We start from the raw sequence: 16,866 nt of genomic DNA, 5'->3' as shown, positions 1-16,866 counted from the left end.
AAGTTGCGTCTTCTGTCAGGATAATATTTTAAAATGTCCTAAAAAAGTATTTTAAAACTAATAAATCTGCTTTATTTCTAAACTACTTATTTTATAATTTATTTTTATTCAATAAAATATGAGTATAAAATTAATTCTGAATATTTTAATCAAAAAATGTATCTATTTATTGCAAAAAAGATCTATTTAACCTTTTGTTATTGTCGGAATATTTCAAGTAGAAATTTTCTTAAACTGGGGTTTTAAGTTTTTGTAGTAAAAAAATATTTTTAATAAAGAAGCTTGTAAATTTTTTCAAAAGTCTATAAAATAATTTTATTTTTGTTTAAATTTTAATCTACAAAACTATAAAAGTTTTTTCACCCCATGAAATAGTGAAAGTGAATTTCTAGCAGACGCGACCCTTCAGTCAGCTTGTGGAGTGTGAGTGGGGTGCGCGCTGATTGTTAACACCTAACAAAAATAAACATCCATCTATCGCCTCTAATTTTACCGTTTTCTTGCCGCTAAACCATCCGCCGTATCCGAAATGTCGTCCGGAGGATTGCGCCAGACACCGTTGACCTGCTCCGGCCACACAAGGCCTGTTGTTTACTTGGCCTTTTCTGATTTGAACGATGATGGTTCTTATTTCTCTGTGGCGGCTTGCAAAGGTTAGTCTAATGCATGATGATGTGTATATTTATGTGGTTTTATGACCTTGGAGAAATGCATACACACGACACGTATGTAATATTCATGGCAATGGAACTTTTTCAGATCATTTTTAAGGAGATTTTATTTTTAGATTTTAAAATATTACCTACTATGATTTAAATTTGCAATTCAAGTAACCTATTAATTAGATTATAAAACCATAAAGCTTAAAGATTTAATGTACGAAAAAATATACAAGGGGGGAGGGGGAGGGATTGGGGAGGGCATTTTTTAAAGTAGAAGTTTCAATGCCGTAATGAAGCAAATTAAGCATTTCATGGATAAATCTGATTTTATACCGATAACTTTAAGATTTTGTTTAAAGAAATATTTTGTAATTGTACTGAGCTGGATCTTTAAATCACCTATAAGCCTGAGCCGAGCCACAAGTGAGCCGATTTTGAAAGAGTCGGGAAGTGATCTGGCAACACCGAGCCGTAAATCTTTTTAAGATCAATGTTTTTTTTAGCAGCAGCTGCAGTGGCTCACCTCGAGGCAGATCTGGCTCGGCTAACCACTAAATAATTTAAAGATCCAGCTCTAAATGAACTTTTTTGGTTCATTGGAAACATTGATTACTGGTTATGTCTACATCTATAGTGGGATCTAAGCAATAATTATTATTTTTTGTTTTAGATGGAAAGCCTATGCTTCGTCAAGGAGAAACTGGAGATTGGATTGGAACCTTCGAGGGACACAAAGGGGCTGTCTGGGGGGTAAGTCCAATTCTTTACCCCTGTCGTATCTTTTTGACAATTAACAATGTTCAACTTTGATCCTTTCAGCTATTTTTTTTAATGTATTTTTTCCCTAAGGATATAATTTATTTATTGCATTTTGTTCTTTTATTTCCACATGGGAATTTTTTTGATATATTTGTTTAGGTTGATATCACCGGAGACGCATCGAAAGTAGCCACAGGAGGAGCTGATTTCTCTGCTAAGGTACAGTCTTTTATTTTCTCAATCAAAACTAGGCACTAGCACATAAATTTCCATCATAAGAAACCCCCCCCCCCCCCTTTTATTTTGAAACAAATTCTAAAAGGGGGGTAGTTTTTGATTTGTTTATTACTTTAGGTCAGTTTATATTAGGTTCTGGGTATCCACCTATCCACACAGTGTTAGTGGCTCCCACCCGCCGGAGAGGGCATAGGAAAAAACTACCCTCTTTCTCCTATTTTCAATTTATTTTTAAAAATTGGGTTATATGCGAGTTATTTGTGGGAAAGCACCCAAAGATGATATCTTAGTAGATGGTACAAATGACAAAAATGTAAATGGTTTTAACTATGTTTCATTGATATTAACAATTATTTTCATGTTACAGGTATGGGATGCCAAAACAGGAGAGGAGGAGCTCTCTTTGCAACACAAACACATCGTTAAATCTGTCTGCTTTAGGTACGGTTTTAACGCATTTGTGAAAAGATTCATTGTTTTTTTTTGCATATGGGGAATATCAATCGTTAGTTGTATCTTTTAGCACTTTTTGTATGCAAGTAATATTATTCGATTTTATTAGGTTTTTGTTTATATTTTATTTTAAATAACAGTTGTTAAGCTTTTAAAAAGAAGATATATTTTACAGAAACGATTATTATTATATTCATTTAATAATAAAAATAATTTTTAGCTCTGACGGTGGTTCCTTGGCGACAGGCAGCAATGACAAGGTGCTGCGCATTTACGACCTGGAACAGCCATCTGAACCTATTGTCAAGTTTGAAGGCCACACCTCTGGTATCAAACAGGTAAACTAATCATCTGAACCTTTTGTCAATAAAAGTATACATATGTAATAAATTAGATTCCTTAAAAAAGAAAAAAATGATGAAAGATGATAAATAAAGAACAGTTATTTATCGCATCGTATTAGATAATTTTCTACAAAATTAATACCAGTTTTGCCAAGGTTAACAAAGCTGGTTTTAATCATATAATTTCTCATTTTATTATCCATGTAAAGCTGTCTATAATACGATGCGATAAATAACTAATATTTTGATTAGGTGAGCTACAGTAAGGACAACACCAAGTTATTCAGCTGTTCAGATGATAAAACCGTGAGAATGTGGGATGTAAACACAGGAGAGCTCCTTCTCAAGTAAGTATATTTATTTTTAGTAGCGCGGCTACTTCATTACTTTATATTAATTGGTATTTATAATTATCATTCTATACCTACTACGTTTATGTTTTTCTATCTCTTTGTGATTTTTTTTTATAACTATTGATTAGAATTGACCTTTTTACTACTATATACCTTTGAGTATTTTGCTTTATAGGACGTTTTTAAATATACTAGATGCTTGTATTTACGTTATCTCTTGATAGGGGGGGGGGGGGGGGGGTTAATGCAGCCATCTCGTAATCAATGTGATTTAGAATTTAGAATTCGAACTTTCCTTGGTAGGTCTATTTTCCCTAAATCGAACAAAGAGTTGGAAAAATAACGGCTAACGGCTATTTTTCTGCCTTTTCCTACTCTTTCAAGTATTGATGATAGAGGCTTAACTGCTAGTTTTATTATAAAACAACAAACAAACTTTTGTTATTAAATATTTTACTTTGCTAAGTAGTTGAACTTTACACAACAATTCATGCAACTGCAACTTGTATTAATATGTCTAAAACAATTTTAACTTTAGGAAAGACTTCATCGAGCCTATTGGTGGTATGGAGGTGTTCAAGTATGGAGAGGGGGATGTGATCACAGTGGCTGCTGGCCGCAAAGTCCACTTCATCAACTCTATCACGTAAGAATTTTTAGTAGCGATAATACTTTTCGTGTCGATGTAGACTCATTGATTATTTTAAGACAGGGATAAGACAATGGCCGACAAATTGATGTACATCCCCAATGATGATGCACAAAATACCCTTTCTATAGATTACAATTAGTCGTTGAAAGTTTGACACGCAACTTAATGAACCAACCAATTAAAATTCAATAAAAGTCCCAAAAGTTGTTAAACCAACGATTACTTTCGGGCATTAGTGTAATAAACAGCCCAATGTCCTCTCCCCCCTGATCTTCAGGTCATATTTTGGGGGGACCTGAAAAAAAGATCGTGTTTGGTGAAAACCATGTGGCTAAAACACTATACAGAATTCAAACTTCTGCATAAACTTTGTTGGAACGTCGTATTTGTGAAATAAAATTGTAACACTGCTTATATGCCAAGACATGCCTAATATCCATGCTTTAAATGCCTAGCGCCTGACACAACTGCATCAAAAGATATTTCTAATATTTCTTAATATTTCTTGGTTTGAAGTGATAGCAGAAGTTTTCACGGTTCCTTTTAAACTCTAAATATGATACCTACTATGATTAGTTATTCACTCGTTTCATAGAGATTTGGCTTGAGGCAGTTGTTATTTTTTTTTTTGGTCCCATTACAAATCTATTAATATTGGATTTATTTTGTTCAGACTTGAAACAATAAAAGAAGTGTCAGTACCTTGTGCAGTCTACTCTGCCTCATTGAATAAAAACAAAGAGGTACCTAAGTATTTTGTTATTTTGGAGGGGGAGGGGGGGTAAAATATATATCTAGTAATAAGATGTCTGTCTGATGTCTGTCTGAGGCTTAGGATCTTTCTAACCACTGAACCGGTGAGGTTGTGCTTCTCATGAAATATTCTACTTTTTATTTGGTGGTTCAAAGCTATTTTCAGTGGGGGGGGGGGGGGGCAGAACTGTCATCTTTTCAGGGGGGGGGAGGGGGGAGGGGGGGGTGGAGTATTATCATAATACTGTACAATTATTAAAAGCTTTATCATATTTTAAAAAAAGTAACATAATATTAGAATTTGAATTTGTACATTTAGATCTGAAAGCAACGTTATCTCTTTTTAAATACAAGGTGTATGTTTAAAAAAAATATAATCTTGTTTTAATCTCAGGTCTTAATGGATACCTATCCTATTATATAAAGTAGTAAGGTTTTTTTTGTGTCTAGTGCTTAAGTTCTATTTAATTTTTAAATTTAATTCTTTGTTTTAGGCTATTTTCTATCCCTTTTCTACCCCTTTGAATACAGATCCCCCAAATGCTAGGGGCACAGCTGTTAGTAGAATATACGTCGATATTATGCGGGGGGAAAATTTCGTCAATTTATCTTGATAACATGGACATCACTTAGGTATTAGTCGGTTCTTTTAATCAGTAGGATGGTAGAGTGGGTGTATGGGAGGATCGTTATTTTAGCCGCTACACTGATCACTGTTTTGATAGAACATGATAATCTGGTGTAAGATCCAACTAATAATAAATCCAATTGTCAGGTCTTTGTATGCGGAGGAGAAGATCTGAAATTATACAAGTTTGACTTCGAGGCCGGAACAGAGATAGGTATGGGCCAAGTTTGATATCAATAGGACAATTCTAACATGCACAAATTAACGAACCTACAGCCCATCCCCAATTATAGTAATGCTTTGCTTTCAATAAGATGCAAGGATGTAGCATGAGTAAAGATGCATACAATTACACAGTGTCAAGATGCATAAACTTTGGAAAATCCATTTATCATTTTTTTGAGAATTAGCATCGAGACTTATACGAATATTTGGAATTATAGAGTATCTTTGCTATTGTAAACGTAGAGTTTCACTTTTCTGAAAAAGGAAACAAGATGGGTATTAATAATAGAATTTTGTATCTAATCAAATTAGTTTGATTTCTTGTGAATCCTGAATCCTGTATTTTTATATTCATTGTTTTCTTGCGGGTTGCGGGTAAATTCCGTAAAGGTGTGAGTTGGAATTTACGGAATTTATCCGCAACATACTGGACTCTTTTATAATTAGTTTTGTTGTAAGATATTATTTTTTGATTTTTTAGTAGTATAGTTAGTCTGTAACTAAGCGTATTTACGAATGTCCGTTTTAAAGTCTGTTGCTTTAGGGTGGGGACTCTGTCCCGATTTTGTAGTGGATCTTTGAAATCTTTGTTAGCAAACGGAAAGGGTCTCCACCACTTGGGCCAGATAGTTAACTGGATTATACCAGGGATCTAAAGGGATAAGACAAAGGCCGATAAATTGATGCACATCCCATAATGATACACAAAATTATTCCTTCTGTAGATTACAGTTAGTGGTTGAAAAGTTTAGATACTAAACTTCATAAACCGACTAATTAAAATTAATTAAAAGTCTCCAAAGTTGTTAAACCAACGATTTAGCAAACGTCATTATAAAGCTTTGGGGACTAGTGTAATAAACTGCCCAATCTGCCCTTCCTTCCTTGGATTATATTGTATACTTGTACTTATACATTTATTGTAATGCGGTTTTATTTCAGAGAACTTTAAGGGTCACTTTGGACCTGTTCACTGTGTGAGGTTCAGCCCTGATGGAGAACTATATGCTTCTGGATCTGAGGACGGAACTTTGAGGCTTTGGCAGGTTAGAATTCACCATTTTATACCAGGGAGGGAGGGGACATTGGGCTTGTTAATACACTAGTTTCCAAAGTTTTATAATAACGTTTTCTTATTTGTTGCCTTAACAACTCAGTGAAATTTTATTGTGTTGGTTGGTTTATTAAGTAGATTGTCTAAATGTTTCAATCAATAATTGTAATCCATAGAAGAGCTCCTTTTACTTTTATATAGGAACAATATGAATCTTACATTCTCTCTAGACTAAGGAAGTGTATAGCTACAGTCAACAATATAGCTGCCTCTAGGGGCATAGCCACTAGATACATATTTAATTTGAATCTTTCTATCTAGACTGAGGTTGGTAAGACATACGGACTGTGGAATTGTATAATTACAGTCAACAATTTAGCTGCCTCGAGGGGCATAGCCACTAGATAAATATTTAATTTGAATCTTTCTATCTAGACTGAGGTTGGTAAGACATACGGACTGTGGAAGTGTATAGATACAGTCAACAATACAGCCGCAGACAGCTTACAAAGAAAAACTGAAGCTCTGGCCATCTAGACTCAGCCAAAGGTATTATACGGAGGTTTCCCCCAAAGTGCCTAGTTGAACACAATAAACCGCTTCTCGTTATGTTGAAATAAATTGAAAATATAGTGAGGGAGGGGTAGTTTTTGGTGTGTTTGAAGTATAATTTAAGTCAGTTTAGCTTAGGTTAGGTCAGGTTATTCAAGGTACAGGCACCGAAGGGGTTAGAATAGAGATAAAGAAGAAAACAACTATCCCCTCCTTGAATTATTTCAATTTATTTTAAATTTAAGTAGAGGTGTGCTCGCTATGCAACTTGAGGAAATTAATTATTATTGAAAAACGTTATAAGTATTTTTATTTAAATCCAATTTTTTTTTCTAAATCTGTCTTTTAGCTTGATATCTGTTAGATATAAAAATGTAGGGAAAAAAACATTTTTCATCATATTTTACTTAGTTCATTTTTGTATAGGCATTTAGTTTTAAAGATTTTATTTTGCAATTTTCCTTCCTAACTGTGAAAAAATAAGCAACCTAATCTTAGATTTTATTTAAACAAATTTATCGTAATTATTCGAATCCGGTGGATAGGAACCGGTTCTCATCCATACGAAAATACTATGTCTAGCATCGTATTATATCCAGTTTTCTACGAATATAAAACTGGTTTTAATTTTATAATTGTATATTTCATATCCGTGAAAAGTTGTTTATAATACGATGCGACTATACCAGCATGGCTTCCAAACTGGTTAATATCCTTTGGATTAGAACTGGTTCTAAGCATACTGAAAAATCATGTATAGTTTCGAATTACAGACAATTTTCCACCAATATTAAAATAAAGTTCATACCTAAGATTATTAGGTAAAAGTTTTGTTTAACAAAACTGGTTTTATAATTTTTCATTTTAATATTAGCAGAAAGCTGTCAATAATACGATGTGATAAAAATCTATTTCAGGTTTTATACTGCAATCTCAACATGATAAAGAAAAAAGAAATATTCATATTTTCTTGTGAGCTGCTACCATGATCCACAAAACAAGCTGCAACATTTATTAAGAAATCTGGGAAATCCTCAACCATCCGCCATTTTGAAATTTGTGCAATTTAAGACAAACCAAATTATTTCTCATTTGACTTTTGGTGGATTTTTGGGCGATTTTCCTGAGGATTTTTTACGTTGTTATGAATTCTATACCCCCCACTCTCTTGGAAAATCCATTTTTATTGGATGTCCTTTTATGAATTGTTATGTATTAAGGCAAATTGCCAGCTTGGTTAACGGCCAAACATTGTAACTTTTCTATTTTAAATTTTGCTGATTTTTTTACCTATTCAGTTTGACCGCTAACCAACCAGCGTTGGCCATGTCATCAGTATGCTATACTTTGTATTTATTTATATTTTGTACCAATTTACCTTTTATACTGTTATTTATACAACAACAAAAAAGTCAATAAATTTATGATCTTTCAAATATTATACAGGGCGACCACTGCATACTATATATACTATTTATACTATATAGGATGCATTTTGATACTATATTATACTATATGACAAAAATTTACTATATATACTATATATTTTAACCTTTACTTGACCAAAATTTACTATATATGCTATGTAATATTACATTTATATAACAAAAAACTAATATTGTCAGTTTTGTGACAACGCCTCTTAAGGAGCTTTTTGTCTTATTTTCACAGTAGGTTTTCTCCTATTTCTAACCACTGCGGGGGGCTCAAAAGATACTGTGATACGACTAAAATGCATAAAGATGAAGAAAATTCTTTAAAATATATTTTTGTTTGTGATATATGATATAAATATCAGTTATTTTTCATAGAGTTAACTTAAGGGTGAGGGGTAAGTTTTACCACTTTCGCTTACTCAGTGATTATTAGGCTAGGTATTAATGTGAGACTATAGGGTATTTGGGACAAAAATTTACTTTTGGGTAGTAGTTCACTTATATTCAATATTTTTTTGGGTAAGTTTCCAGGTTCAGGTAGGAAAAAGGTGGTTTCTGGACAGGTAAAAAATTGTAAAATTTAGAGATCAACTTATTAAACAAAATATGCATCTTTCAGGATGTTATTAACATATCTGAAGAAAAAAATTAAAATTGGCCTCAAAGTTCTGGTCCTGCAGGCCACCAGGTCAACTCTGGACTGGTAAAAATTCAAATTTTTTGTTTGATGAGTTAGAGGTCAACCTATAAAACAGAATATGCATCTTTTTGGATGTTATTAACATATCTGAAAAAAATTGAAAATCAGCCCTTAGGGTCAAGCCCTGCAGGCCTCCAGGTCCATTCTGGACAAGTAAAAAATCAAATTTCTTATTTTAACACTTAGAAGTCAACTTATAAAACAGAATATGTATTTTTTTTTTGATCTTATTAACATATCTGAAGAAAATATATAAATCGGCCTCCTAGTTCAGGTCCTGCAGGCCTTTAGGTCCACTCTGAACAGGTAAACAATCAAATTTCTTATATGAAAAGTTAGAGGTCGATTTATATAACATAACATGCATTTATTTGGATAATATTAACATATCAGGATCCAAGTTCAGGTTCATTCAGGACAGGTAAAAGACTCAAATTTTTTATTTGAAGAGTTCAACTTCAGGCCTCCAGGTTTTCTCTGGACAGAGTCTACATGGAAGCCTGCAGCACCTTTACCTGGAGATCAAGGGAGGGGGGGAGGTCTGACACATTTGCGTAAACCTGGTATATAGGCTTTATCTTTGGACTGAGAGGATAGGTTATTAAAGATAAAATCATTCTTATATGATGAATTTTCCCAAGTTTTAAGATTTTTTGGATAGGCCTCCAGGATCCGAAGCTCCAGGCCTCCAGGTGGTCTCTGTACAGGTAAAAATTAAAAAGAATTTAGGAGTTAGAAGTCAACTTATAAAACAAAATATGCTTCTTTTGAATGTTATTCACATGTTTTAAGAAAAAAAACATGCAATTTTTTTTTCATATGCTGACCTCTAACTCTTCAAAAAAAATTTTTTTCATTTTTACCTGTACACAGAGAACACCTGGAGGCCTGGAGCTCCGGAACCTGGAGGCCTTTCTAAAAAATCTTAAAACTTGGGAAAATTCACTATATAAGATAAAGCCAAAATACCAGGTTTATGCAAATGTGTCAGAACTCCCCCCCCCCCCTTGTATTTTTTCTTCAGATACGTAAATAACATCTAAAAAGATGCTTATGGTGTTTTATAAACTAACCTCTAACTACATAAATAAGAAATTTTGATTTTTTCCTGTCCAGAGTTTACCTGGAGGCCTGCAGCATCAAACCTGGAGGTTGATTGTCATTTTTTCTTTAAACATATAAATAGCATCTATAGAAATGCTTAGGTATGTTGTTTAATAAACCTCTAACTCCTTAAAATTGAAATTTTTTATTTTATTCATGTCCAGAGTCCACCTTGAGGCCTGCAGCTCCTAAACCTGAAGGCCAATTTTATTTTTTTATTTCAAATATATAAAGAACATCCAAATATAAGCTCATTTTGTTTAATAAATATACCATTAACTGTTCAATTAGGGAAGTTTTATATTTACCTGTCCAGAGTCTGCAGGACCAGAACTTAGAGGTCGATTTTAATTTTTCCTTCAGTTATGTTAATAACATCCAAAAAGATGCATATTCTTTTTTATAAGTTGACCTCTAATTCTTCAAATAAGAAATTTTAATTTTTTACCCGTCCAGAGTGTACATGGAGGCCTACAGGACCAGAACTTGGAGGCCGATTTTAATTTTTTCTTCAGATATGTTAATAGCATTCAAAAAGATGCATATTCTGTTTTATTAGTTGGCCTCTAACTCTTCAAATAAAAAATATCTACATATAACCTGTCCAGAGTGGACCTGGAGGCCTGCAAGACCAGAACTTGGAGGACTATTTTAATTTTTTCTTCATTTATGTTAATAACATCCAAAAAGATGCATATTTTGTTTTATAAGTTGATCTCTAACTCTTCAAACAGAAATCTAAATTTTTTTACCTTTCCAGATAGCCTGCAGCACATGAACCTGAGACCTATCCAAAAAAATGATTAAATATGTGTGAAATACTAACCAACAGTAAACTTTTATCCTAAATAACCTATAATCTCACATTGATACCTTGCCTAATAATCACAGAGTAAGCCCCTTATATATGAAATTGCTTTGATAACAGCTATGCTTTGAGTTATTATTGATGATGTATATACTATGTATTACTAAATAATTCTAAGTCCGATACTATATCATACTATATGAGTTTTAAAAAAATATACTATATATACTATATGGATTAAAAAAATATACTATAAAAATACTATATTTTTTTGGTTTTGGAGTGGTCGCCCTGATTATATGTTTAATTCTTTCCAGAAATATTATCAAGCAATATTTATGATACTATCATTTGTGAAATTAATTTAGATGGACGAAAAGTTTAAAGTTCTACCCCGGATCTAATAAAAAAGGATGAAAACATCTCAACTGGAACCCAAAATCGACCCTGCATGTTGTCTGTAATACACCGCCCCTCCCCCCCGGATTTTTTTTTATCAAGCTGGTCAAAATCTCTTAACGCCACTTCACATGATGTTAATAAATTAGAAGGATGACAACATCTACAAGTAGCGAAATACCAAAAAAAAATCCTGGATAGTCAAATGGGCGATGTGAGTTACAGATGTTCAGTTAGTTGTCATGGAAAGAAAGATATCTATAATACAAAGTAGAATGATGTCTTTCTGTCTGTCCGTCCCTTAAGATCTCGGTTACCACTGAACCGATCTAATTCTACTCTTCAGGGAATATATCTACTGGTCCTGTGGTGGTTTTAGGCTATTTTTTTGGCTGAAGATTACCTTGGTCCTTTTACGAAATTCGGCAAAAAATTTTAATCACCTCTTGGGGCAAAGCCCCTAGTGGCTAGGGGCGAATCCGCTAGTATATAATAAGCAAGAAAGTATAACGAATAATCACGAAACCTTTATAATACATAAGTATGATGTATGTACCTAGTTTATTATGTACTTGATGCTCATTGGTAAATGTAATAATCCCCAAAAATATCAGCATCTGTCTTGTATAGCAGCCGAGAAAAAATCGCATTTCCCCCACAGTGCTGTGTAACAAACGGACAGTAAAGTGAATTATGGAGTAAAATAAATAATAACTAGGTTGACAACATCCATAAGTAGCGAAGCTTAAAAATTATGAATGGATATCTGGAAAAAACTTCACTATAGAGCCGTGTCATACAATAATCATTAACCTTATATTCATGAAAACTTAAAAATCTAGGAATCGATTTAGCACCGCATTTAAAAGCCAAATCTTTAACTTGACGGAAATATGTACAATATAAGCATATTCAATCCCTGAAAATTTCAGCCGTCAATCCTGAATAGGAATACAGAAATTCAAACCTCAAAATCTAGGAATCGATCTAGCACCCCAATTCTCTGAAAGTTTCAGCCATCTATCTTGAATAGGAATTGAGAAAATCACAAAAACTTGAAAAATCTAGGAATCGATCTAGCACCCCAAGTAACTGACAGATGGACAAAACAATGTATAGATTAGATGGGCATAAGGCATAGGAATCTTCACTAAAAATTTCAGCTGTTTATCTTGAATACGAGCCGAGAAAATCACATTTACCCCATTTGGTTACGGACAACGTGAATTATAGAGTAGTGTCGCTACTAAAAAAAATGACATAATATTTTACTAAAGATTTTTATTACAAAACAAATAAGACATATTTCAATTATTAGGCCAAAATAAGAAAATTTTCATATATGTAGGCTTGAAAGCATTTTCAATAACCAGAAAAAAAAATAAAGTAGCTATTATAGCTTATTTAATATTCTTAAAAGGTTAATAATAAAATCAACAAAGATTATGATTTTTTTTCAGTATGGCTTCGAAACCGATGAATATCCGCTGGATTAGAACTGGTTCTCTGTCATACTGAAAAATCATGTATAGCATTTTATTACAGACAATTTCCCACGAATAATAAAATAAAAATCATAAAATTAACACCACATTTGTTAAACCGGGCCATCGGCCCCTTGGGTCTAACAAAACTGGTTTTAATCTTATATTGTTTATATTACTATCCGCGGAAAGTTGTCTGTAATACGATGCGATAAATAAATATTCTCTACACACGAAGTTTTGAGTAGATATCTCTCATTCTCTTCTTTTCCTAAAATAACAATATTGATAAATTTACTAAATAATCATTTTGGAGCATTTCCACTGCACTCTGGATTGAAACCAGTTCTTAAGTTTATAACACATGTATCATGGTTTTATCATAGGTCTTAAGGGATAAGACATTGGCCTATAAATTAATATACACACACCCCTAATGATGATAAACAAAATTAATCCTTCTGTAGATTAGTTGAAAAGATGGAACACACGAGTTTGGAACCAACACTTTAGAATTTAAGAAAAGTCCCCAAAGTTTTTGTGTCAACGAACAAGATAACGTGGTTATAAAGCTTTGATTACCAGTGTAATTTACAGTCCAATATCCCATCCCTCCCTGAGTTTTATAGAAAGTTTCCACCACACCGTGTCATATTAGAGACGTCAAAAAGGTACCTACTGCTTTTATGTTAGCCGTGTGACATGAATAGGGTAAATGCCTTGGATCATAAACAAGCTCAACTCTATGCCTGGCACAGGTGGGACTTCAAGACAAATGTCTTACAATCAAAGGTTTTGTTATCTATAGAATCGGGCAAATGGATGGTTTATACTGCAATTATAAGACGCGGAAAATGTTTCAAGGTGCTTGAAGAGAGCTAAACCCTAAGCGACACATCTCACCCACGAAAGGGGTAATTAGATAGTAGTTGCCCTACAAATATGTTTGTACCTGTAGTCGTTTCTTTTCATAGGCCTTGAAGTACTCGAGGGCCTTTTCTGTGTCCATCAACAACAAGAGTAGCAGCAGCGAATCTTTGCTGGGTATCTGAAGTAATATATATCCTTTTATATAAAGTAGTAAGGTTTTTTTTGTCTGTAGGTCAAGATTTCGATAACTACGGAACGGAATCCATTTTAGAAAAGCTTCACATAGATCCTGAGATGGTTTTCGACATATCTGTTTTTGGGGATTAATTCTTATGGATGGAATTTTGCTATTTTTCAACTCTTCCATAACTCTTTGAAAAGAGATATCCTAGATGCTTTTTCAGTTCTGACACTCTATAAGTGTAAATGTTTGAATGTCATATCGTTTCAGAGCTTCGCTTTTATGGATGTAGCATCCTTGTTCAGTTGTAAACACAAGTACTAGAAAAGAAAGAAAATAGAAACATTGACTAAATGTGGTTTCTCACAATAATTGTTCCAGGAATTGTTGTTAACATATCGGTTTAGTATTACTAATATCAATAAACAAAGCTGAATAAAAAAAACGTCATACAATGTAAATGACCAATGCACATCTTTCTTGAAGTGTAAATGGAAAACAAAAAATGTGTGCCCTATAAGAAGAAAACAAAAGTTTTAGACATTTATATCAAGATTAAATCCTGAAATTTTCAAAATATTCTAACCATGCAGGGTTTTTCAAGAAAATTATATTCGAAAATTTCAAGTTCAATTTTCATCCCCTGGGAGTTACCGCATAATCATGACAAGAAAATTTTGAACAACTTTGCTTTTATAAAGTTCTTAATAAAACCACTCCTGAAGGGAGTTTATTAATGGCCATTTTTATCTGTTGCTTTGCTAAGGTCACGGAAATTCAGCCTTAAATAAATCGTATATCGAGAGGTTTTTGGAAAAACTTTACCAACCTTGAGAGCGGATAAAATCTGAACTCGATCATGTGGCCTCATTGCATCCAGAACCAAGGGCAATTCTTCCTAAAATAGACAATGGATTTATTATTACTTGGATGATACTCCAGCTTATCATGTACTCTAATAAAGTGAAACGTGAAGCTTGCTAAAAGAGTGATACCCCTATTACAATATCTCTTCCGCTCTTACTGGTTGAACGATCAAACTAAAAAATTTTCCCCTGTCATAATATCCACGCATATTCTATATCCATTAAAAATCCGTCTATTTGTAATAGAAGCAGAGTAAATAAGAATAAATTCATATTCTGTTTGTTTTAGGTCTACCACTCTACATTTGTTGATGTTTGTTTATCCTACTGTTTATTTTCAATTGGATATTGTCGTTCTTGTTTATTATGAAACCTTATCTATCAATAATACAAAGTAGTACGATGTCTGTCTGTCTGTCCGTCCGTCCGTCTGAAGCTTAAGATCTCGGTAACCACTGAACCGATCGGATTCTACTCTTGAGGGAATATACCTATTGGTCCTGTGGTAGTTTTAATCTATTTTCTTGGAGTGTGGGACACCCCAAACCCCCCCAAAAATGAAAATCCCCCCCCCCCCCAAAAAAAAAAAACAATAACTCTTGTACATAAATTTGTTGCAAAATTGCTTAAATACAGGACATAGTAAAAGAACTTACTTTTATTTTTATGATTTAATTACAGAAATGCCTCGCTTATAATATTGTGCCATGTTGTCCTAGTAATCATTATTACCTGAAGATTATTTTAAATATTGAGTGTTGAATAAACAGAATAGAGATGCCTCGCTTATAATATTGTACCATGTTGTCCTAGTAATTATTATTACCTGAAGATTATTTTGAATATTGAGTGTTGAATAAACAGAATAGAGATGCCTCGCTTATAATATTGTACCATGTTGTCCTAGTAACCATTATTACCTGAAGATTATTTTGAATATTGAGTGTTGAATGAACAGAGTAGAGATGCCTCGCTTATAATATTGTACCATGTTGTCCTAGTAATCATTATTACCTGAAGATTATTTTGAATATTGAGTGTTGAATGAACAGAATATGAGGAACAACTCACAACAAAAATACCAAGAACAACAAAAATACCTAAATTTAAAGTTATTCTAACAGTTATTTAACATTTTTTTTGCGCAATTATCTGTTCAAAAAAGTTTTACATCACAAAATTTTAATTTCGAAATATCTATTTACTGTATTATTACTGTGTAACAGTATATTGTTGCATTACTCCACGACAATTTATATATTTAACGAAAGAGAAAAGAATTTTTCATTTTAAAAGACCAAATTCTTTAAAAATATATCTTATATAAGGCTCAGAAAACCTTTAGGTTAAACCTGACGAAATTTGTCTTTGTGTTAAAGCATGTTACTGCTGCGCCACTTATGGACATAATTGCCATTGTTGACTTAAATTTCTTACCAAATCTTAATTCAGAGATCATTACAATAAACAACCTAATAATAAAATAAACGAGTTAGATATTATACAAAATGTATAAAAATTTGTCAAAAATCACATATAATCTACCTCAAACCCATTTTGAAAACTATCTTAAATTCAAATGATTATCAAGTACCGAAAAATGACGGGCACGTAAATTTGAGAGTCCTATCCTAATGGATTTATTAATACTTGGATCTTACACCAGATTATCATGTGCTTTAATAAATGAAAGTTGTAGCTTACTAGAATAACGACCCCCCTTTACCCCATCCCCTATCCTCCTACTGGATGAACAAACTGACCAATAATTGATATCCATGTTAGCAACAACTTTTCGGCTTTCATAATATCCACGTATATTCTATGTTCATTCCTACCCTAATTATCTCCCCCCATTGCATTGGTCATTCTTGTTGATCAACTCAGCCATACGTACGGACACGCAAAAATTATAGAGTAGATGTGATACTAATACTAGGTCCCAGAAAATATTAAGTGTTACCTTATCTGGCAACGGACCAGAGAAAACTGAAAATAAATCTACGAAACCTTCCCGGAGAAAACAAAAAAATCTCTCAAATCTTCGGAGAGAAAATAAAAAAAATCTCCCAAATCATTTGAGAGAAGAATCCCTATAATACAGAGTTAGATATATCTCTAATATAAAGCAGTTTAATGTCCGCCTGTATGTCCCTCCGCCTTTCAAAACGTAACAACTTTTGCACCAATTGGTTCTACTTCTCCGGGAAGATTCTAAGCTAAAAAAATATTTTTAAATATTTAAAATTTCAAATTAAGCGACTAAGCCTCAAATTTAAATATTTGGGTCAGATTTAGACTAACAGCTAATTTTTGAAATTATGAAAGGTTTATTTCCTTGAGGCC

At 33.0% G+C, this 16,866-nt stretch overlaps 2 protein-coding genes across 2 annotated transcripts; one reads left to right on the top strand and one right to left on the bottom strand.

Moving 5' to 3' along the window:
• Positions 1-7: 7 nt before the first annotated feature.
• Positions 8-8,108, top strand: wmd (serine-threonine kinase receptor-associated protein wmd). The gene is made up of 12 exons (XM_080170632.1): positions 8-653; positions 1,333-1,412; positions 1,581-1,640; positions 2,026-2,099; positions 2,332-2,449; positions 2,708-2,802; positions 3,347-3,454; positions 4,134-4,203; positions 4,989-5,055; positions 6,009-6,112; positions 6,556-6,669; positions 7,590-8,108. The coding sequence occupies exons 1-11, from the start codon at positions 530-532 to the stop codon at positions 6,655-6,657; spliced, it is 1,002 nt and encodes a 333-aa protein (XP_080026758.1). The 5' UTR covers positions 8-529; the 3' UTR covers positions 6,658-6,669; positions 7,590-8,108.
• Positions 8,109-12,385: 4,277 nt separating this feature from the next.
• Positions 12,386-16,514, bottom strand: LOC145325647 (uncharacterized). The gene is made up of 6 exons (XM_080168604.1): positions 16,484-16,514; positions 15,958-15,992; positions 15,535-15,620; positions 14,484-14,552; positions 13,556-13,651; positions 12,386-12,874 (listed from the first exon to the last, which is right to left on the bottom strand). Exons 2-6 carry the CDS (start codon positions 15,977-15,979, stop codon positions 12,830-12,832), a joined length of 318 nt encoding a protein of 105 aa, XP_080024730.1. The 5' UTR covers positions 15,980-15,992; positions 16,484-16,514; the 3' UTR covers positions 12,386-12,829.
• Positions 16,515-16,866: the final 352 nt, after the last annotated feature.

This window comes from Acartia tonsa, chromosome 8, assembly GCF_053477335.1.
Source record: "Acartia tonsa isolate MP-2025a chromosome 8, ASM5347733v1, whole genome shotgun sequence".
Lineage (NCBI taxonomy): Eukaryota > Metazoa > Arthropoda > Copepoda > Calanoida > Acartiidae > Acartia > Acartia tonsa.
This window is presented reverse-complemented; position numbering and strand designations above follow the sequence as displayed.

Coding starts and splice junctions, on each gene's coding strand:
- wmd (XM_080170632.1), top strand. CDS start 530: ATGTCGTCCGGAGGATTGCGCCAGACACCGTTGACCTGCTCCGGCCAC. Junction 3,455..4,133: donor CACTTCATCAACTCTATCAC/GTAAGAATTTTT, acceptor TATTTTGTTCAG/ACTTGAAACAATAAAAGAAG. Junction 4,204..4,988: donor CATTGAATAAAAACAAAGAG/GTACCTAAGTAT, acceptor TCCAATTGTCAG/GTCTTTGTATGCGGAGGAGA.
- LOC145325647 (XM_080168604.1), bottom strand. CDS start 15,979: ATGATCTCTGAATTAAGATTTG. Junction 15,621..15,957: donor GATCTCTGAATTAAGATTTG/GTAAGAAATTTA, acceptor CTTTAAATTTAG/GTATTTTTGTTGTTCTTGGT. Junction 12,875..13,555: donor ATGAAAAGAAACGACTACAG/GTACAAACATAT, acceptor TTGTTATTTTAG/GAAAAGAAGAGAATGAGAGA.